Raw genomic sequence first — 22,596 nt, 5'->3', positions numbered from 1 at the left:
GACTGTGTGATATTCAATACAGCAACGCTGATATATGACCATAACACACTCTTGTGAATGCAATATTGCTTTTGTAATAATAATCATAAAGCAATTCTGCGTGTAATGTAACAGAACAAATCAGTTGAGTAAATGATTCAGTGACATGTTCATAAAAATGTTGCCATGCATTTTGCAGAAGGAGTCACTACCAGGTAATTATTATTATTATTATTTTAATTTTTTTTGTTAATAATATGCATGAACTGATATTAATTGCTTTTTTTTTATATATATATAATTTGGAAGCTGGTGGTCATAATCATTATATGGCATTTTGTGGCTTAAACACTATAAAGTCATATTGTGGAACTGTATGCAGATTTTCTAAAGATCTTTACATTTATGGTGGAGTGGCAACAAACAAATATTTGAACATCATTTCAGCAAAATGTCTTTATCATTATTAACACCTGTCATAGCACCTGTTCTGTGTTTAGGAAGTGTAGCCCGGTGAGCCTAAAGAAACTAAATTTGAAAGTAATGTTTATTTTACATTATAATGTGTATATTTTATTTAGTCTGTGCCTTTACAGTGTTTTCATCTGTATGTATATAGTTATATAATTATATATACTATTATTTAATGTATAATATCTGATTTACGTACTGACGTATGATGAAATTAGAAAAAGGGGGGCGTGAAAGGATCGAGAAGGAGGAAGAAAAAAACGAGACGAGTCGGACGATGCAAAAGAATGTGAAAGCTAAATATTAGGATTTTCACACGATAATCCCGTATATACAGACAGAATCAGTCAGTAATATTGTTGCTTTGCTGATAAGAACTTTATTTAGCTATTATTTGTGATATTCATCCTGGATTTCACTCCATGCGCTCGTGAGGTGATTCGCGCGAGCAACGAGCCCATCGCAATTGGGGCAAACCAGATAGCGCTCCGGGTGACCGGAAAAGCCCGTAGTTCCTCTGGCAACGAGGGAAAAGTCGTCACAACAGATAGCGCTCAGGTGACTGGAAAAGCCTGTAGTTCCTCTGTTGCATCGCGGGACAGTGGGACAGCCGCTCACGCGCGCTGTCATCGACCTTGTCATATCGCGGGACACATCGCGTTCGGGAAACCATCAGGCCTGCAACGTAGAGTGTGTGTGGTAATGAAAGCGTGAATGTGGGCCCATTTAAGTGAGTTTTGATTTGAATTACTGAGTAGTTAATTGAATACCTATTTGAAGACTGTGTAATTGAGTTAAACAGTTATACATGTGAGGGTGTTTACCACTTGTGAGATGTGGTTGGTTTATTTTCTGAAATTGTAAATCCTTTAAACTTAAGTTGACATTTTATTTTATTCCAAAAGACTGGTTTGAATTTTCATATTTTCTGTTATTACATTTCACATTCTCAGACATAAAAAAACACTTCTAAGACAAGTATTTGATTCCATAGTCTTGATTGCTGCTGAAGGGAATGGAATACATGTGATTATTACAGGTAATCATAACTGTGACACGAATACTTACCTAGGCCCCAGCTTAAATATAGCGGGTATCATTACTGGGGTTACAGAAGCATGAACATTTGAGGTTTTTGTACAGCAGCACAGTCAGTCTGTGTCACTGTGTTCACTCACTGCACAGAAATACACACCGCTGTCATCAGGCTGCAGCTTCTTCACTGTGAAAGACCCTCTCTCAGCTACAGTCTTTTCAGCTGAGTATTTATCTCCAGAAAATTCACCAAAGTCTGGCGTGTTGCTTGTCGATATAAAAGCAATGAGTTTCATTGATTCTCCCTGCCGTTGTCGAAACCAATACTTGTAGATATAGGTTGTACTCAGTGCTCGAATTGAATCAAGTCTTATGGGGGGTCCCCACCATCAGACTTTTTTTTTTTTGGTGGGGGTGGGGGTTAGTCTCGCAATATACAATTTATACAAAATAAACAATATATTTGATCATAATATGCATAACTATATACTATTTAATGTTGCATAACAAATAGAGATAAGCTACTATTCTTCTTTTAAATGGCTTACTCCAAGTAAAAATGTCTGAGGGACCCCCCTAAGTCTATTTTTTACTTCTTATGGGGGGTCCCTAATGCCTTATGGGGGGTCCCGGATCCCCCCAGCCCCCCTTCAATTCGAGCAGTGGTTGTACTCTTAGTATGACTGCAGTCCATTACTGCAGATTCACCCTCTTCAACCCATAATCTTGGTGTCTGTGTAACATCACTGGCTTCTGCAAAATAATAATAGCATTAGTTCGATTTGTTTTACAATCAAGTCCAAAAAATAATATACAATATGAACTTAAAGAGATCCTACCTGAAATATGCTGCAGAATGATCAGTTTGATGATTATTAGTATAATCATGTTAGTTCTTCGGCTAGACTAGACCATATGCTATAAATGCAGAAGGAAACTGTAAAAGTTTTAATGGGGAAGCACATGATGTGACATCACTATGACATCACTTTGTCCCTAGTGTTTTTGCAGGATAGATTAATGATGTCTTCAATCTACATAATACTACCATGCACAGTATTGAAATTCAAGTGTAATTTTAGCATGCTAATGGTTTCATGTATTTGTTCTTGGCAGGCAGGATCTGCTATGTGCGCTGCTACATTGCAAGTACTTGCAACTGCAAGTAGATACACACACATACACACGCACGCGCGCACACACACACACACACATAAGATAATTGACCTAAGCTACTGGTCTACTTCTATTTAAATATAATGTAAATGTTAGCATTTAGCACCATCTGCTGGATTCATGTAACTATTGTGGCTGTATTGTTCAGTGTTAAAACAGCTTATGTTATGGCTTTGTTTTAAATTGTTTTCATTGATGGAGCAAAAACAGACAACGATACTATTAATATTATGTCTTAAATGTAAGTCACTAAATATTAATTCTGATTGTTAAGCCTGACCAAAAAACTTTATATTTTGAAATTTAAAAAATCTTAGCTTTATCAGAATGAGATGACACTTGGTTACTTTTGTCACATTAGCAATATGAACACACAAAAAAGTCATGGACATGATTCGGATATGTTAAAGGGACAAAAAAATTAAAATAGTCACACTTGACTTCCTCGCGGTCAAAAATGACCGACATAGGAAATGAATGGGAAATATGAACAAATGTGAAAACTCAGTGAATCTTTTGGTGGTACAAACTACAAATCAGCCACTAGTAAGAAAAAAAGTGTGCAGAAATCAAGGGGTGACTCTCCAACACGTGCACTCACGTACATGCACATGCACACGCATACACATATACATATACATATATATATACACAGAAATTAACTGGTAAGACTGCAATAGAGCAAATTTAGAAAATATGTGAAATTAAATCAAGAAATGAAAAGAAAAAAAAAATACAAAAGAGGCTCTCGCTCTCTCTCTCGCGCCTGCGCACACATGCACACACACACGCGCTCACACACACACACACACACACGCACAGAAATGAGCTGGTAAGACTGCAACAGAGCAAATTTTAGAGTTGGTGACTGCAGAGCTGGTCCCTCCACGCCTCATACCTCAATGGCTGGTGCCTCCACAGCTCGTGCCTCCACGGCTGGTCCCTCCACGGCTCGTGCCTCAATGGCTGGTGCCTCCACAGCTCGTGCCTCCACAGCTGGTCCCTCCATGGCTTGTGCCTCCACGGCTCGTACCTCAATGGCTGGTCCCTCTGCGGTTGGTCCCTCCACGGCTGGTCCCTCCATGGCTTGTGCCTCCATGGCTCGTACCTCAATGGCTGGTCCCTCCGCGGTTGGTCCCTCCTCGGCTCGTGCCTCAATGGCTGGTGCCTCCACGGCTCGTGCTTCAATGGCTGATCCCTCTGCGGCTCGTACCTCAATGGCTGGTCCCTCCACGGCTGGTCCCTCCATGGCTTGTGCCTCCACGGCTCGTACCTCAATGGCTGGTCCCTCCGCGGTTGGTCCCTCCTCGGCTCGTGCCTCAATGGCTGGTCCCTCCACAGCTCGTGCCTCCACGGCTGGTCCCTCCACGGCTCGTGCCTCAATGGCTGGTGCCTCCACAGCTCGTGCCTCCACGGCTGGTCCCTCCACAGCTCGTGCCTCCACGGCTGGTCCCTCCACAGCTCGTGCCTCCACGGCTGGTCCCTCCATGGCTTGTGCCTCCACGGCTCGTACCTCAATGGCTGGTCCCTCCGCGGTTGGTCCCTCCTCGGCTCGTGCCTCAATGGCTGGTCTCTCCGCGGTTGGTCCCTCCTCGGCTCGTGCCTCAATGGCTGGTGCCTCCACGGCTCGTGCTTCAATGGCTGATCCCTCCTCGGCTCGTGCCTCAATGGCTGGTCCCTCTGCGGCTGGTCCCTCCGTGATTGGTCCCTCCATGACTCGTACCTCAATGGCTGGTCCCTCCGCGGCTGGTCCCTCCTCGGCTCGTGCCTCAATGGCTGGTCCCTACTCGGCTCGTGCCTCAATGGCTGGTGCCTCCATGGCTCGTGCTTCAATGGCTGGTCCCTCCGCGGCTCGTGCCTCAATGGCTGGTGCCTCCACGGCTGGTCCCTCCATGGCTCGTGTCTCCACGGCTGGTCCCTCCATGGCTTGTGCCTCCACGGCTGGTCCCTCCTCGGATCGTGCCTCAATGGCTGGTGCCTCCACGGCTCGTGCTTCAATGGCTGGTCCCTCTTAGGCTCGTACCTCAATGACTCGTGCCTCAATGGCTGGTCCCTCCACGGCTCATGCCTCCATGCCTCGTGTCTGTAGAGTTGGCTCCTCTGTAGGCTGGTCCGTCCATGGTTGGTCCCTCCTTGGCAGGTGCCTCTGCAGCTGGTCCCTCCACGGCTCATCCGTCTATGACCAGTCTCTCACAGAAAAGAAAAAGGTGCCAAATGTGCTGGCCAAAGGAAAACCAACAGTTTTGCATAAAGTGCAGACTTCCAGTGTGCAAGAGACACTGTAATATTGTCTGTTGCATTTGCAGCAATGTGTAAAATAATTACTGTTTGTATGTAAATAGTTGCAAATCTATTTATTTGTGGTTATTTCTACTTGTATTCCTCTTTTTCTTCAATTTACTGTTTGATGATTATTGCGCTTGATCTTATTTCAGCCTAACAGATGTTCCTGATATCTGTTGCATGTGCAGCAATGCTTAAAACAATTACAGTTTGTATATGTATAGTTAAAATGGTTTATAATTATTACATTTTTATTCCTCTTTTTTACATCTACTGTTTGATACTGATTGTTTTTGCAGTTGTTAGTTTGTGTTTCATCATAATTGCTGTTCCCATCTGAAGTTTTAGTAACATTTATTGAATTACACTGAATAAAATATCAATTAATCACAAAATGTTTGTATAAAGTGTTTTGAATTATCACTATCCATTCCTTATTTTGTTAGATTTTTTAATGATCACATACTGAGTAACAAATTGCTTTCTATGTGTTCCCTTTCTAACAAGATTTTAATGTTTGACTGTAATCATAATGTAAAACCTGATACATATCTAACCAAAAATATCTAAACCTTGACAAAAAGTAGTCTTTTAGAATGTCTAGATGTCTAAATGCAAAACCTAAAAAATTAAGAAATTATGTCTAAAAAACAACAAGAATCCAAAAGCCTCTGTATATACTGTATCTATATAGGGTGCTAATACAAGAAGGTTATGCAACATTTTTATTTTTTAATGCCTTCAGTTGGCCCAATTCTCACTTCAAAACATTTAATTTTAAATGCCTTCACTCTATTTTAATGTGAAATATTGCATTTATTAAAAAAATTGTAAATAAAAAGATATATATTAATTAAAATGGAGCAAATAACTCATTACAATTTTATAAATATAGCATAGTATCATAAAATTACCTGAAATTCATAAATAATAATCAAAAAATATTACAGAACATAAATATATTACATTGACTTTCCTGAAAAAAAGAAGTTACATTTCAAGGCTTAGATCACTTTTGACCATGAAGGAGGCAAGTGTGACTCCTAAACGAAGAGGGCCAGAGGGAAACTGTTCATGCAGTCATGCTGCCTCCATCGAGTCTTGCAGGTAAAGAGGCAGCAAGACTGTGTGATATTCATGACAGCAGACTGATATATGGCCAGAATGCACTCATATGAATGTGATATTGCTTCAGTAACAATGATAATAAAGCAATTCCGTGTATGTAACATAGAACAAATCAGTTTGAGTGACTCATTCATAAAAATGAATTATTATTTTTAGTAATAATATTTATTAAGTTATGTTTTATTTATTTATTTGAAGCTGGTGGTCACAATCATTATATGGCATTTTGTGGCTTAAACACGGCATAGTCATATTATGGAATTTTATGCAGATTTTCTAAAGATCTTTACATGTATGGTGGAGATGCAAACCAACATTTGAATATCATTTCAGCTAAATGTCATTATCATTATTAACACCTGTCATAGCACCTGTTCTGTGTTTAGGAAGCATGCACATTTGAGGTTTTTGTACAGCAGCACAGTCAGTCTGTGTCACTGTGTTCACTCACTGCACAGAAATACACACCGCTGTCATCAGGCTGCAGCTTCTTCACTGTGAAAGACCCTCTCTCAGCTACAGTCTTTTCAGCTGAGTATTTATCTCCAGAAAATTCACCAAAGTCTGGCGGGCTGTCCATCATTGTAAAAGCAATGAGTCTCATGGTTTCTCCCTGCCGCTGTCGAAACCAATACATGTAGAAATAGAGTCCACCTTTAGTATGACTGCAGTCCATTACTGCAGATTCACCCTCTTCAACCCATAATCTTGGTGTCTGTGTAACATCACTGGCTTCTGCAAAATAATAATAAATTAACTTGCATTTATTTTTAAGTCCAAAAGATTAATAAACTGTATGAACTTAAAGAGATACTACCTGGAATATGCCGTAACATTATCAGTTGGATGATTATTAGTATAATCATGTTAGTTCTTTGGTTAGACTAAACATGGCATAAATGCAGAAACTCTCAAGGCTTTAATGGGAAAGCACAGGATGTGACATCACTATGACATTCAACTGTGTTAGGCATTCCATTACACTTACCATTATTTTTCAATCAAGTTTTGAATTGTTTTAGCATGTTAATTGTTCTGACAATGTTAATGTATTTGGTCTTGGCAGGCTAGATCTGCTGTATAGCAAGTAAGGACTTACAACCACCAACAGATACAGAGACACGCTTGGAACATGTCACTCAGGGGTTCAAGTCCATCAAGTCCACTTTCTTGCAGAGTTTATCTTCAACCTTGACCAAAATCACTGGCCTGTAACTTTCTAGTAATCCTGAAGACCTTGATTAGCTTGTTCAGGTGTGTATGGTTACGGTTGGAGCTAAACTCTACAAAGTAGACTCGTAGGTATGCTTGTTGCGCTGAAGTACACTGCATGCTACTCGTTGAGACTGATACTTGTTTGAAACTCCTTTTAGTTCAATTTTGTGTTTATATTTGATCTCTTCGCACACACAGTCAGATGTAAACATTTGCTTGTACAACGCAAATGCTCCATTCACAGAGCATCATCTTTAAATTTGACCAGATTGAGTATTGTAGACAAGAATGTAGAGAAATGGGAGTCTGCTGTCCAGCAATTGCTGTTCAGTGTTGCAATATTCTACAATAGGTCATGAGCTCCCCCTATCTTTTTATTTTAAAATTACAAGTTTTTTCAGCTGTAGGGAAAATGATTTGCAAGGAATAACTAAATAGCACACTAGCATACTGCATGTCATTTCTGCATAATGCAGTATTTTCTGTATACATGAAATACCTTGATGGAGTTTTGATGATGTATTTTCCCCAAATATGCAGTAAGCTAGGGCAACCATACATTATATCCACTTTCTCGCGGACATGAGCTGGCAGGGATTTCTAAATTGCCTAAAATTACCAGGTTTTTGTTTTGTTTTCCTATTAACTGATAACTGAAAAATAGCATGCAGGTGTAGCAGAGGCCAGCGGGTAAGTGCTATAGAGGTAAAACCTCACTCCCCTGTTTTCAAGAGGCACTCTAGCGACTGACGCTAGAGGCTGTAGCCTTTAGCCTCCTTGCTAGAACACCTCGCCTCCCACGCCAGAGACCGTGGTTCGAATATTTTAGGCAATTTAGAAATCCCAGCCAGGGCATATCCAGGAAAAGAGGACATATGGTCACCCTAAATATGCCCGATGAAGCAGCACACAAAGTGTGTCCCATAATGCAATGTGCTTAACAACTGAACTGGTAATATTAGGCACAACTCTTTCATGACTCTATTATATAATTGTTATATGTGACATTTTATACATAAATGGTTATACAGTAGGGTTGACAAAAAGACATGACAACGTGGCAACATTGTCAACCAGAAATGTCCAGATACTTAATTTTGAAAAGAATCTGATCAGTTTGTTTTATCATTTTAAACATCTCCTTTTTGTGATCTGTTTGCTTGAGAAGTGCACTTATGCTTCTTATCTTAAGAATATATTATTGCCATTTCATGTGTAAGCCAAAATACAAAGGTCTGCCCTCCAAGTGACACACACACACATTTATTTATTGATTTTTTAGTAACTGGCAGCTTACATTAGATTAAATATGTCTGGTGATTGTCTGCATATTTTAACTAGATAATTAGTTATAACAAGCACAAATGAGTAAGTGATTATCTCCTCAAGAAAGCTGACAGTTTCAAATGGTTCTCATTACTGGACTATGAAGGACTGTTAAGAAAGGCTGCTGTATTTTACAGGTCTACTTAATTGAGCTGTAAAACTCTGGCTTCTTTCGAGTGCATTTCATTTTTCCACCGTGAAGAGTGTGTTTGTTCTACTATTTGTTTTTAATGGGTTCTGCTAATGAGAAACTCTCTCTGTTCTTGTAATCTTGTAATTACCTTGTTATAGACAACATGAAACAAGAAAGCAATTCCAAGCTTTTCCTTGGAGTTCACAAGATGTCCACAATGTCATGTCCTCAATATTCTCTTTTAGAAAGGCTGTTATGAAATTCACCTTCATTCATCAGTTTGTATGGACTCTGGATGTTTCCAATTTTGTTAAGAAAGAAAGAAAATAAAAGGAAAACAATGAGAGAGGCAAATTAACTTCTTGTTAAAGTGGAACGAAATGCTGTAATGCTACATCTTTTATTTCTTGTTTACAATTATATTCACATGTTCTTCCAACATTTAAATGAGAAATTAATTAAGGAAAAATGAAGCATATTACACATGTCTCAGGGAATGCTTATACGGTGAAAACATGTTACATGGTTTTCCTTATAAATAACTATGAAAAAGTTTCACTGTTAATATACCTGTCAATGTCGTCAATCAAATTGTTTGGTATGGATTGGTTTCTTAAACTTGGCTTGCAGCTTCTACCGTAGATGTCTGGCAAGAGTATACAAACCAATGTGAGATTTCACAGTGTGATAAAATTTTGCAAAGGTTATGTTTTCTATGAGAACGTCTACAAGGTTGTCCTTTTTCAAAACAAACGTTGAAGGTTAACATTTTTATGAGCTATTCTATGCAGGGTCCTGCATACTTCATTGGTTGTGTAAACACCAGTTGTATTTGAGTTGATCACTGTTTAAAGGTCTTGTTAACCCTAAAGCAGAGAGTGATCAGGTAAATGTGTTAAATGTGGTCTTGTTATGTAGTGGAATGCCATCGGCTCCACGGAACTCAGCTGCAATGTCATCAAAAGTGCGTCCCTTGGTCTCAGGAAGACGAAACATGGTGTAGGTGAAGGCAATCAAGGCCATACACATGAAGAGGAGGTAAACATAGGCCCCACACATTTTCTGCAAACAAGAATTTGATGAATTAAAAGTAAAAGCTTTTAAAGTGAACTATTATACCATATAAATGTTCAAAATAGATATTGTGCTAAAAATAAGAGACACACACACCAGAAGAGGTGGAAAGAGCAGTGCTAGTAAAAACTTCCCTCCCCAGTTAAGCATACTAGTGAAGGCCATAGCAATGGGGCGGGCTGACTGGTCAAAAAGCTCAGCAGCAATGAACCAAGAGATTGGCCCAGGCCCCACTTCATAAGCTGAGATCAAGACGAAAATCACCAGCACCTGAATATTGCGGATGTCTGGAACTATGGCCTGAAACGAAAAAAAGAGAGGAGATGTAGAAAAGAGTCAAGAATTTTGACCTCATTTCTGGAGTTTAAAAAACGATTTTCATCCTCACCAGTATTGAATATGTGATGGTCATTAGTAGGTTGCAGAGCGCTAGTGACAGAAATCCAGCAAGCAACAGTTTCCTGCGTCCAGCTCTCTCCACCAAAAAGAACTTTGTAGAAGAGAGAAACAAAATGCCCAAAAAAGTTTTTTTTTTTCAAATTCAGTTACAAAAGTCTTGTAAAAGAAAACAAAGTAACCTTTTCCTCAATAAAAAGAGAACCAAACAGCTATTTTGATGCACGTGAAACTATACAGCCATATCACAGACCTAGAAATTGGTTTTATTATTCATAAAGTGGAGACCTCACTCTTGGTGGAGCACCAGAAAAATGTTGTCATCTCAATCTGCCTCTTTTTTTTTTTTAACTGATAGTAGGCCATTAAATCACTGTAAATGCTTTAAATCCTTTAAATGCTGGCTTGACTGAACATGAACATCATATAATGAATACTCACTGCTACTATGGTGAATGCCACATTAACGGCCCCCACCCCTAGTGTCAGATATTTGGCTTCATCGAAATTGGACTGGGCAAACATTTTTGTAGAATAATTAATGATCTGGAAGAAAAACAAGAGACATGGTAAAGTGCGTGCAAAGCCATGGGAGAATCTTTATACTCTGTCATCAGAAACCTGTATTGTGAGAAAACATGACTATTAATCAGGCAGTGTTGTATTCATATATGCTTAGAAAGAAAGCACATTTGTCTTGTTATAATTTGAGATCAGACTGATTTTTTCCCCTGTGTGTCACGGTACGCTGCGAGGGTGCCGTGGAAAAGATGGAGTCTGGGTCCAAATGCAGGTGAGGGTATTTAATAGATACAAAAAGGCCAACACGGCACAAAAAAACTAAACAGAAAAGGACTGGGATACGAACGGCAATGCAGTGCATGTATCCCAGACCAGAGCAGACACTAGAAAACAAACAACTACCTTTACCCAGCATATACATGTAATCACAAATACAAAAACATCTAATGAAACCTAATCTAATGATGACCAGGCAGAATGGTGGGAGAGGGGAGACTATGGCTGTGTCCAAATTCAGGGTCTGCATCCTCCTTAGGATCCTTCCTACCCGGTTGAAGGAGGAGGGATCCTCCGACGTCCGCAAAACCCGGAAGTCGGTGTTTGTGAATTTGGACAGCCTACCCTTCTTTCAGTTCCCTCCCTTACCCGTTGATCATATCCTGTCGCCTAGCAACCGTGACAGCGCCAAGCAAGAAGCAGGAAAATGGACAAACAAAGAGTTATTCTCCTCATTTTAATTCTTTTGGAAGAAATAAAGCAATTAAATAAATTAAATACTTTCTTTGCTCGTTGTCGGAGAGTTTTTTATATCAGACTACAAGACAGTCACATCTAGGTAAGCCATTATAGCCTATTTTTATTTGTTTTTAAGTATTCTACTAATTTCTCCTACAAATTCATTGAGCCGAAGCATAAACTTTAGCTTGTTTTGTCAGAGAAACTCCTCTCCCACTCCGCTACCGCTCGCTTCGTCCGCCATTACGCTCTGCCGAAAATAATTATGGGATAGGTAGGACGGGAAAGGATCCACCACACCCATCCTTCCAATTCGGGGAAAAGGAGGACGTATTTGTGGGCCGCATTTGAAGGATCCTACGAATTTGGACAGCCTTCGTCGCGGCGCTGTGACGTAACATCCTTCAAATGAGTACTCCGAAGGATGCAGACCCTGAATTTGGACACAGCCTGTATAGTCCGTGGCAATGAGGAACAGCTGCGGGTGTAATGAGTGGGACAGGTGTGTGTGATGTGACAGGTGTATGTAATGTGACAGGTGTATGTGTTTACGGGAGATGAGTCCGGGAGGACGGGAGATGGCAGCCTCCTGTGGCGACAGGGAGAAGCGCAGAACCCGGACTCGTGACACTGTGCAGTTACTCAAAAAGTGTCAGGGAATAGGCTGGATTCAGATGCGGGTACAACAGAGGCTTTATTGAACAGAAAATAACGAGCGTGGAGCGCTCCCGGAGACAGCTTGCGTGGATCAGGAATTCCTACCGCACCGAAGGGTGGATAGCGGCGGCTGGAGCGTGCCTCAACTGAGCTGGCAGAGACCCGGGAACGGCGGCAGCCGGAGAGAGTCCACGGATAACTTGAATGCACACAGATAGAAGCAGGATAACACACTAGCAGCTACGAGCACTGGAGCCTGAACGGGACAAGACAAGACAGGTAAGCGATACACAATCAAGACAGTCAGAGCAGTGGGAAATACCATAACAGTCTGACAAAAGACAGAGTAACAAGGGGAGCTATAAAGGGGAAGCTAATGAGATGACTAGAACCTGGTGTGAATGCAAGATGAGCTAACGAGCAGAGAAACAAGGAGGGCGGGGAAACAATCACGCTGACAATGCGCACGTGGCGAGCTGTCAAAACAATGCCACGTGCACAACACATGAACACAGAGACAGCAAAGAACAGGTGATCAGACCCGAGACCCGACAGTACCCCCCCCTCCCAGGGGCGCCACCAGGCGCCCCAGGAGGAGGCCTACCTCGTCGCCGACGGAAGTCCTCGATCAACGAACGGTCCAAAACGTCCCGGGACGGCACCCAGCATCTCTCCTCTGGACCATAACCCTCCCAGTCCACGAGATACTGAAACCCTCTTCCGCGGCGCCGCTCGTCTAGTAATCTCCTAACCGTATAGGTAGGGGAGCCATCCACAAGACGAGGGGGCGGGGGGGTGGGGCGATCGCCATCAGGGTTAAGGGGTGAAGAAAACACAGGTTTAACCCTAGAGACATGAAACACAGGGTGAACCCGACCAAGTGCGGGAGGGAGCTTGAGCCTGATAGCCACCGGATTAACCACCTTGGTGATTCGGTACGGCCCAATGAATCTGGGTGCCAGCTTGCGAGAAGGCGCCCGGAGAGGCAGATCCTTGGTAGAAAGCCATACCCGTTGACCGCACACATAGGTAGGAGGAGAGGACCGGCGGCGATCGGCTGCTGCCTTGGTTCGTCCAGAGGTTCGGACCAAAACCCTTCTGACTTTCTCCCAGGTGCGGCGGCAGCGCTGAACGAAAGCCAGAGCGGACGGAACCGCAGCATCGGGTTCCTGTGATGGGAACAGAGGCGGTTTATAACCCACAGAGCACTCAAAAGGGGACATACCTGAAGCCGCCACTGGAAGGGAGTTACGAGCATATTCTATCCAGGAGAGCTGTTGGCACCAGGAACTCGGATTGTTGGATGTCAGACAGCGGAGCATTCTTTCGAGATCCTGGTTGGCCCGCTCGCATTGCCCATTGGTCTGAGGATGGAAACCAGAAGACAGACTCGCAGAGGCCCCGATCTGTCTACAAAACTCTCTCCAAAACCGGGAGGCGAACTGAGGACCCCTATCTGAGACCACGTCAACCGGCAATCCGTGGAGCCGGAAGACGTGGTCCACGATCAGTTGGGCGGTCTCCCGGGCGGAGGGCAATTTGGGCAGGGGAATAAAATGAACCGCCTTGGAAAAGCGATCCACCACAGTGAGAATCACAGTGTTACCCTTCGATGGGGGAAGCCCAGAGACAAAATCAAGGGCTATGTGTGACCATGGGCGGGAAGGGACGGGAAGGGGATGGAGCAGACCATCAGGAGGGCGATTCACCGGCTTACATTGGGCGCATGTGGGGCAGGCCAACACAAACTGTCTGACATCTGCGGCCAGTGTGGGCCACCAGAAGCGTTGACGGATGGCAAACAACGTTCTCCGAATCCCTGGATGGCAGACCAGCCTGGACGTATGACCCCACTGAAGGACCTCAGGGCGCAGCGCAGCCGGCACCGGCAACCTACCCGCCGGGCACCCTCCTGGCACTTGCACCCCTCGACCGGCCTCCTCTACTCGCCGCTCGATACCCCAAGAAAGAGCCCCGACCACCACCCCATCAGGAAGGATGGCTTCGGCCGTAAGCTCCCCCTCTGGGGGCCCGAACAGGCGCGACAGAGCGTCGGGCTTGACATTTTTGGACCCCGGCCGGTATGAGAGGGTGAAGTTAAATCGGCCAAAGAAGAGCGCCCAGCGGGCCTGACGCGAGCTCAGCCTCTTGGCCGAACGGATGTATTCAAGATTCTTATGATCCGTCCAGACCAAGAAGGGCTGCGCCGACCCCTCCAACCAGTGACGCCACTCACCCAAGGCCAATCGCACCGCCAGCAGTTCTCTATTGCCGATGTCGTAGTTACGTTCTGCAGGGCTGAGGCGGCGAGAGAAAAATGCACACGGGTGCACCTTCCCGTCACGGAGGGAGCGCTGAGATAGAACTGCGCCAACCCCGACATCCGACGCGTCAACCTCGACAATGAACTGGGATTCAGGATCTGGAACCAACAGAACAGGTGCAGAGACAAAACGGGACTTCAACGTGTCAAAGGCTACCTGCGCATCCTGGTTCCACCTGAAGGAAGTCTTGGTGGAGGTCAAGGCCGTGAGAGGTGAAGCAATCTGCCCAAAGTTCCTGATGTAGCGCCGATAGAAGTTGGCAAAACCCAAGAACCGCTGCAGAGCCTTACGGGAGTCGGGGACTGGCCACTTGGCGACAGCCTCTATCTTAGCAGGGTCAGGTTTGATCCCCCTGGTAGAAATGATATGGCCAAGGAACGTAACTGACTCGGCGTGGAATTCGCACTTCTCCGCCTTGACGAACAACTGGTTCTCTAACAGACGCTGGAGGACCCGTCTAACGTGCTGAGTGTGTAATTGGAGAGAAGGGGAGAAAATCAGAATATCATCCAAATACACAAAGACGAACTGATTAATCATGTCACCCAGAACGCTATTGACGAGACCCTGGAAAACGGCTGGAGCATTGGTAAGACCGAACGGAAGAACCAAATACTCGTAGTGCCCCGAGGGGGTGTTGAATGCCGTCTTCCACTCATCCCCCTCCCGAATGCGCACCAGATGGTAGGCATTGCGGAGGTCTAATTTGGTGAAGACCCGGGCTCCCTGCAACAATTCAAAGGCAGAAGACATAAGGGGTAGGGGGTACCTATTCTTTACCGTAATGTCATTCAAACCTCTGTAATCGATACAAGGGCGTAGGGAGCCGTCCTTCTTCTGAACGAAGAAAAATCCAGCACCGGCGGGAGAGGAGGAATGGCGGATGAGCCCAGCCTGGAGTGATTCATGAATATACCTGTCCATGGCCTCTCTTTCAGGGCCAGAAAGGGAATATAGACGACCCTTGGGCGGAGAAGTACCCGGGAGAAGGTCTATGGCGCAGTCGTAGGGACGATGCGGAGGTAGCGAGGTGGCCCGGGACCTACTGAAAACCGCACGCAGATCGCCATACTCCGCCGGGACACCGGTCAAGTCAGAGGGATCCACCTGTGAAACACAAGACACAGAAACAGCAGGAAAAGCAGCACCCAAACATGACACATGACAAGACTGACTCCAGGCTAAAATAGAGCTATTGACCCAATCAATATGTGGGTTGTGTTTCAGCAACCATGGATGTCCTAAAATTAACGGGGCCTTGGGGGAGTCAATAATTAACAGTTCAATCTGTTCATAATGGTTGCCAGAGAGGGAAAGGCTTACGCATGGTGTGACGTGGGTGATCGTGGTGAGGGGACTGCCTGCTAATGACCACGCCGTAATGGGCTTGGCCAGGGGAATGGTCGGGATGTTCCACTCCAGAGCCGAGGCAGAATCCAGGAAATTCCCCTCAGCCCCTGAATCCAGAAGGGCGTGGCCGGAGTGAGAACCTCCCTGGAATGAGAGTAGAAATGGAAGCTGAGTGTGTGTAGTGGGAGAGTTTGAACAGGGAAAGGCGCCCACCAGGACTCTCCGCTTCACTGGTGGGCCTTGGCTTTTAACGGGCATTGAAGTACGAAGTGGCCACCCTTGCCGCAGTACAGGCATAATCCTTGAGCAAGACGCTCCTGTCTCTGCTGCGGCGTAAGCCGTAGGCGACCTAGTTGCATGGGCTCAACCTCAGCTGACTGAGGACTCGCTGCATCGAACGAAGAGGACTCCAGGTGGCGCCACGGTGTGGTGGGTAGACGACGTTGGCGGCGACGGTCGAGACGGGACTCCACCCGGAGCGCGAGATTAATCACGTTATCCAGCCCTCGAGGGAGATCCACAGCAGCTAGTTCGTCGGCGATGGCAAAATTCAGACCCTCGAGAAAACGCGCGCGCAGCGCGCCCTCATTCCAGCCGCACGCTGCCGCTAGAGTCTGAAACTGTATGGCATAGTCGGTGACAGAGCATTTCCTCTGGGACAATGAAGATAGCTGAGCCGCCGCCTCATCTCCCTGGGCTGATCGGTCAAACAGCTTCGCCATCTCCTGACGAAACTCCGCAAAAGAAGCACAGCAGGAAGCCCGCGATCTCCACACGGCAATTCCCCATTCGCGGGCGCGACCCGAGAGAAGAGTGAGGACGTAAGCGACCTTCGCCTCCTCAGTGGCGTAACGGCGAGGCTGCAGTGAAAATACCAGTGAACACTGGGAGAGAAAGGCTTGACAGGCGTTGGGATCGCCATCGTAAACCGGTGGATTATTGGCATGGGGTTCAGGCTCCAGAGGAGTAACAGCGCGGAGTACGGGACCCCGGTCAGCCGCCTCTCGCTGAAGATCATCGACCCGCGTGAGGAGCTCAGCGACTCGGGCATTGAGAGCGTCAACCTCCTGCGCTGTGGCGTTGAGCTGTGTATCATGTTGCCCCAGTAAAACCCCTTGCTGCACGAGGGCGGAACGAAGCGGATCCGATCCCGCTGAATCCATCGTTGGTCAGACTGTTCTGTCAGGGAATAGGCTGGATTCAGATGCGGGTACAACAGAGGCTTTATTGAACAGAAAATAACGAGCGTGGAGCGCTCCCGGAGACAGCTTGCGTGGATCAGGAATTCCTACCGCACCGAAGGGTGGATAGCGGCGGCTGGAGCGTGCCTCAACTGAGCTGGCAGAGACCCGGGAACGGCGGCAGCCGGAGAGAGTCCACGGATAACTTGAATGCACACAGATAGAAGCAGGATAACACACTAGCAGCTACGAGCACTGGAGCCTGAACGGGACAAGACAAGACAGGTAAGCGATACACAATCAAGACAGTCAGAGCAGTGGGAAATACCATAACAGTCTGACAAAAGACAGAGTAACAAGGGGAGCTATAAAGGGGAAGCTAATGAGATGACTAGAACCTGGTGTGAATGCAAGATGAGCTAACGAGCAGAGAAACAAGGAGGGCGGGGAAACAATCACGCTGACAATGCGCACGTGGCGAGCTGTCAAAACAATGCCACGTGCACAACACATGAACACAGAGACAGCAAAGAACAGGTGATCAGACCCGAGACCCGACAAAAAGTGTCAACTAAATCATACACAAAAGTTGTAAGTCATGCCAAAAAATATCACTGATAATTGACAAGTTTTACATTTAATTATGACTAAGTTAAATAAACATTTTGTCTCAAGGTTTTTTTCTGTTTTTTCTGCATTTGTGTCATCTGATGGAGTTTGGCTTCCTTGCCACTGTCACCTTTGGCTTGCTTAGTTACGGTTTAAATGACAGTTAATATTCAGTACTACTAACGATTTGACACAATCAAGTGAGAAAAAAACAAACTGAATAGAGTTGGATGATGCCACTATTTCCTTCTGTCAAATTTGTTTCATAATTTTGCAATATTGCAATTATTGAATTATTGAACTGAATCTAATCAACATTCAGGCTAAATAATAAAATAATAGACTTCTGTAGAGCTGCTTATAGCTGAATGTAAATGGTTTCATAACTTTATATGCTTATTTTACTGAACAGAACACTGAACTGATTTGAGCTCAATAATGACAATATTGTCTTTTTAGATCTGCTTTACAGCATAATGTTAATTTGTCTCATATTTGGCAAAATTTTCATCATCTGTTATTTTCCTCTTTATTACAGTGAAGCTGCTTTGAAACTGTCTGTGCTGCACTTTTTTTTCCCTTTCGCCTTGCCTCATTCTATATCTGGGTTACTGTAATGAGTAGACCCCCCTTCAGATGTTGGGAGTGTCACGCTTGGCATAAATCAGCTTATTCTAACACAACTCCTGCATACATCTCAAAACTATCCAGAGCATCAACACATCTCACTGCCACCACTGGTCAACGATGGGATGTGTAGGGATGGCTAGGGGATAGAAACATGGATGAATAATAAGAACAAGAAAGCTGGGTGATGAGTATGCACTCTGTAGCGTACAGGGAGGGTGGAAGGCAGGAGAATGATTATAATGAACCTTAAAGGGGTCAAATGATGCAATTTTTCCTTTCTCTTTGGAGTGTTACAAGCTGTTTGTGCATAGATAAGATCCCTGAAGTTACAAAGACTAAAGTTTCAAAACCAAAGAGATATTCTTTATAAAAGTTAAGACTCGACCACGTCCCCCAAAAACGGCTCATTCAAACACCCATTTATAATGGGTTTTATTGTTTTGTGTTGTCACGCCGGGACACGGCATCACAATACGGTGAGGGGCATAACATTTCCATCTCATGCTTGAGGTATTCGGCCAATCACAATGTACTGGATGGGGGGCTGTAGGGTGAGAATGTCTCTGTAAGTGAAGTCCCTTTCTGCCCTCAGGAATGAGCGTAGCTAGCATCATCAATGGCAAAATTTGATCAGTCTTTATTATTATTATTATTATTATTATTATCATTGTTAATGGTCTTATTGTAGATGGGATGAGTTGGAGGGGGAGGTGGCGAGGACGAGGGAAGGGAAAATATGTTAAAGAAATGACGACCTTAAAACATTCAATACTACTAAATTAAATGTAATTCTGAATTCTTAAATGGAATCTCCTTTTGTTGTCTGTTGTGATATTTCTGTTTGATTTGTTCTGTCTCTTGCTGTATTATGTCAAATTGTATGAGTATATTTGTGTATTGTATGTACATGGGAAAAAAGCAATAATAAATAAATAAATAAATAAATAAAGCACTATAGAAATAAAGATGACTTGTCTTGAATGACTTAAATGCAGTGTTGGGGGTAAAGCATTACAAGTAAGGTGAGTTATGTAATCAGATTTTTCAAGTAACTAGTGAAATAACTTATTACTTTTAAATGTAAAATGTAATTTCTAAGTTTGCTCGCATCCAGTGTAGACACAGTGTTATTCATGAAAATACGGAAAGAGGGTTCCATGATGGTTATCTCTAAATAGCCTAGAAAATAAGTTGTATTTTGAAATACGTTCAAGTTTAGATAAAATATCGCAATGATGGACATTCAGGCATGATTTTCAACTGAAACACCAACCGCATTGAATCCAGATAACTGGCTGCCCAAGTTTATAATAAGCACAAGTATTATCGGCTGCCTGTAGCGTCGCTTCCTGAGGAATTCTCTCACAGTCACTCCTGTTTCACTATGGGCTGCTTCCTCCCTCATCTCCTCCATTTCTTTCATCACCATCTCTGGATTTCCCCGAAGTCTTCTAAGGGCTGTAATGGAAAGAAAGATGCTGGATCGAACTCCTTATCACACTATAGGCTTTACAGGTTTACTTCTGTTCTAAGTGAGTCATAAGTCAACATACTATCCCAAAATAATGGTCATTAACTCACCCGCCTCTGCTTCTTTTTCTTTGCCCCTGTTGATGAAGAGGTAGCGTGGGCTTTCAGGGCAAAAAGGAAGGCTCATATACTGGAGCGTTGCAGGAATAAGGGACAGAGACAACATCAGAGACCAGTATTTCTCTGTGCCCAATACCGTTTCCAAGCCCACCACCTGAGATATACACACAACAAACCATCAGGATTGCACTGATGAGATCCAGGCCTCAGTTATTTACGGAACTATTAAGGACAAAGCTGGAAACGGTATGGGAGCAGGTGTGTCTCACCATGCCCAGCAGAATGCCTGAGGCGAAGGAGACCTGGTTCAGAGTTGCAAAGGCACCACGGAGATTTGTAGGTGAGACACCTTGTATGTAGAGCGGGTTCAGGCTCATCACCAGGCCACAGAACAAGCCAAAGATCAGTCGACCCACAATAAGCACTTCAAATGATGCTGTGACTTTGCTCATGACCATCAGAGAGGCACCCACCACAGATAAAGCATTCACTATCAGAATAGCATTACGCCTGCAAGAAAATGTATTGATATAATTATTGGTTCCACTTTATATTAGGTGGCCTTATCTACTACGCACTTACATCCAAAAAATAAAAAAATAAAATAAAAAATACAATGTACACTTTTGCTGCTATTGAGGTGGGATACAGGTAAAGTTAAGGAGAAGTTTGGGGGTATAGGTAGGTTTAAGGGTGGGTTAAGGTGTAAGGGATGGGTCAACAGTGTAATTATAAATGTAATTACAGAAATTAATTACAGATGTAAATACATGCAGGTATTTTTTTTAAATATAAGTACACTGTAAAAACATGTATGTACACAAATAAGTGCATTGTATCAAATGATTGATTTAAATGTAAGTACCATGTAAGTATTGTATAAATGAGTGGGACACTTTTAGGAATAGGTGCTGTTTTCCAAAGTATTAATAAGCTTTTCATGTTTGATGTTTCTGATAACATATTGAAGAAGTGAAATTATTAAAGTGTTTTTAAATACAAATAAATCTTTATAAGTTTGTATTTTACATAGCTATTTCATGTGTACACTTATACTGACCACGTCATGTTAATTTGTTTAGGGGACACAATTCACATAGATGAATTTGTTTGTTTCATTCATTCATTCATTCATTAAAAAAAATCAACCTTCAAACCTACATTTTTAAAGTAACGTTAATTTTGATTTAACATGGTCATTCATTCATTCATTCATTCATTCATTCATTCATTCATGCATTAATTAATTAATTAATTAATTCATTCATTCATTTTAAATGGAAACAAATGTCAAATGTTTCAGGGATATAACAGTGTGGTTAATAATAATAATAATAATATTAATAATAAATACACCCCAAAAAAGATAGATTAATAAATAAATAAATGTTAATGCACAAATGCCATTTTGTGAAAGTGGACTGGTATCTGTGATATAAAAAAATAAAAAAATAAATTCTCACCTCCCAAAGGTGTCGGCAAGACCTTTGACCCCCAATGATCCAAGTAGAGCTCCAAAGTCCTTAATACTAACAGAGAGTGACCACAGGAACGTGAGACTGTGCTCTGGGATTGACTGATTGTGTCTGGATCTCCATGTCATGTTGAAAAACTCCTCAATGACCTCAATGAAGAAAACCAAAATAATATTAATCATAAGCCACACCTTGCTACATGCTCACACAAGCAGTTTGATGATAATAGATATATGCAATACAAAGCAAACTCTCACAGTCATACTTGTTTCAGAATAAAAAACAAAAAAAACTGTTGTGCATAAACATTAAATATAGCCATTTGGGTTTAAAAATACTGCATCTTAATTTGAGTATGAGTAATGATTAAATGAGTCAATACTTTAATTTCAGACACTACATAATACATCAACAAACAAACAGCATACGTAATGTTAATGTGGACAGAAACTCAGAGCAGCCTGCAATTTTAATACTTCACTCTGAAAGTGCATTTCACTTGCTTGAAAGACATGACTAATATCTTGAGACCAGTCCCAATGTTTTCATAATGAAAAACCGGCCGGAGGGAACTGGACTACATCCACACACAGACGATAAATCAACACAAGCTAGACATCATAGCTACCTGTGTGCAAATATGAAGCTTTCCAAATCCAGTGCTGGCTGAAGAGAAATATTCTCTGACTTTGTACAGTTTATTCAGTGTTTTATGAGGGCCCTGAGAAGTTTGTATGTAAACTGAGAAACCATGCTAAACAGCGCTTGGCCCCTAAAGTCAACTCTACTCACTCGGGCAGGGGCGTTGATGTTGCCTGTGTGGTATCCAATCTGAAGCGAGCCCAGCACTGCTGCCACAATGGAGGTCAGCAACGGGACGGTCAGCTGATTCTGGGTGCAAGGACTTGTTCCAGTAAATCAATTCAACAGGGCAATCACATATTAGGCATATCCATTGTCCAAGCTATCCACTTATATATAGCTATATTGTATATTCACAACAATATGCAAACATTTTGTTTACAGTTTATGTTGAAGGATGAAAGGATGGAATAACTGAGCTATGTACTAACCTCCTTTAAAGCCATTGGCCTTGAATGAATCTCAACACCTAAAATGAAGGGAAAAATATTTTTACATAGTTTTTTTTTTTTCCTTCCAAGAATTTATTCAATGCTTTATAAAATTTTAATAAATTGCCTTGACGACTGTTGAAACAATTTTATGTTGCTCAAGTGGTTGGTTAGTGTGCTGAAATATTATCCGAGCTTAATTTAACTTCACGATATAGATTCATTTATGCCCAT

At 43.0% G+C, this 22,596-nt stretch overlaps 1 protein-coding gene across 1 annotated transcript; it reads right to left on the bottom strand.

The window, feature by feature from the left end:
- Nucleotides 1–9,628: 9,628 nt before the first annotated feature.
- On the bottom strand, nt 9,629–22,377 carry slc2a1c (solute carrier family 2 member 1c; the record flags this gene model as incomplete). Its single annotated transcript, XM_079385447.1, has 10 exons — nt 9,629–9,808; nt 9,917–10,120; nt 10,209–10,310; nt 10,658–10,762; nt 19,498–19,682; nt 19,806–19,968; nt 20,084–20,324; nt 21,278–21,438; nt 22,082–22,180; nt 22,363–22,377. 10 exons carry the CDS (start codon nt 22,375–22,377, stop codon nt 9,629–9,631), a joined length of 1,455 nt encoding a protein of 484 aa, XP_079241573.1.
- Between the last annotated feature and the right edge of the window lie 219 nt (nt 22,378–22,596).

The sequence above is a fragment of the Barbus barbus genome (assembly GCF_936440315.1).
Source record: "Barbus barbus genome assembly, chromosome: 30".
NCBI lineage: Eukaryota > Metazoa > Chordata > Actinopteri > Cypriniformes > Cyprinidae > Barbus > Barbus barbus.
The sequence above is the reverse complement of the archived record's forward strand: the minus strand, read 5'-3'. Positions and strand labels throughout refer to the sequence as shown.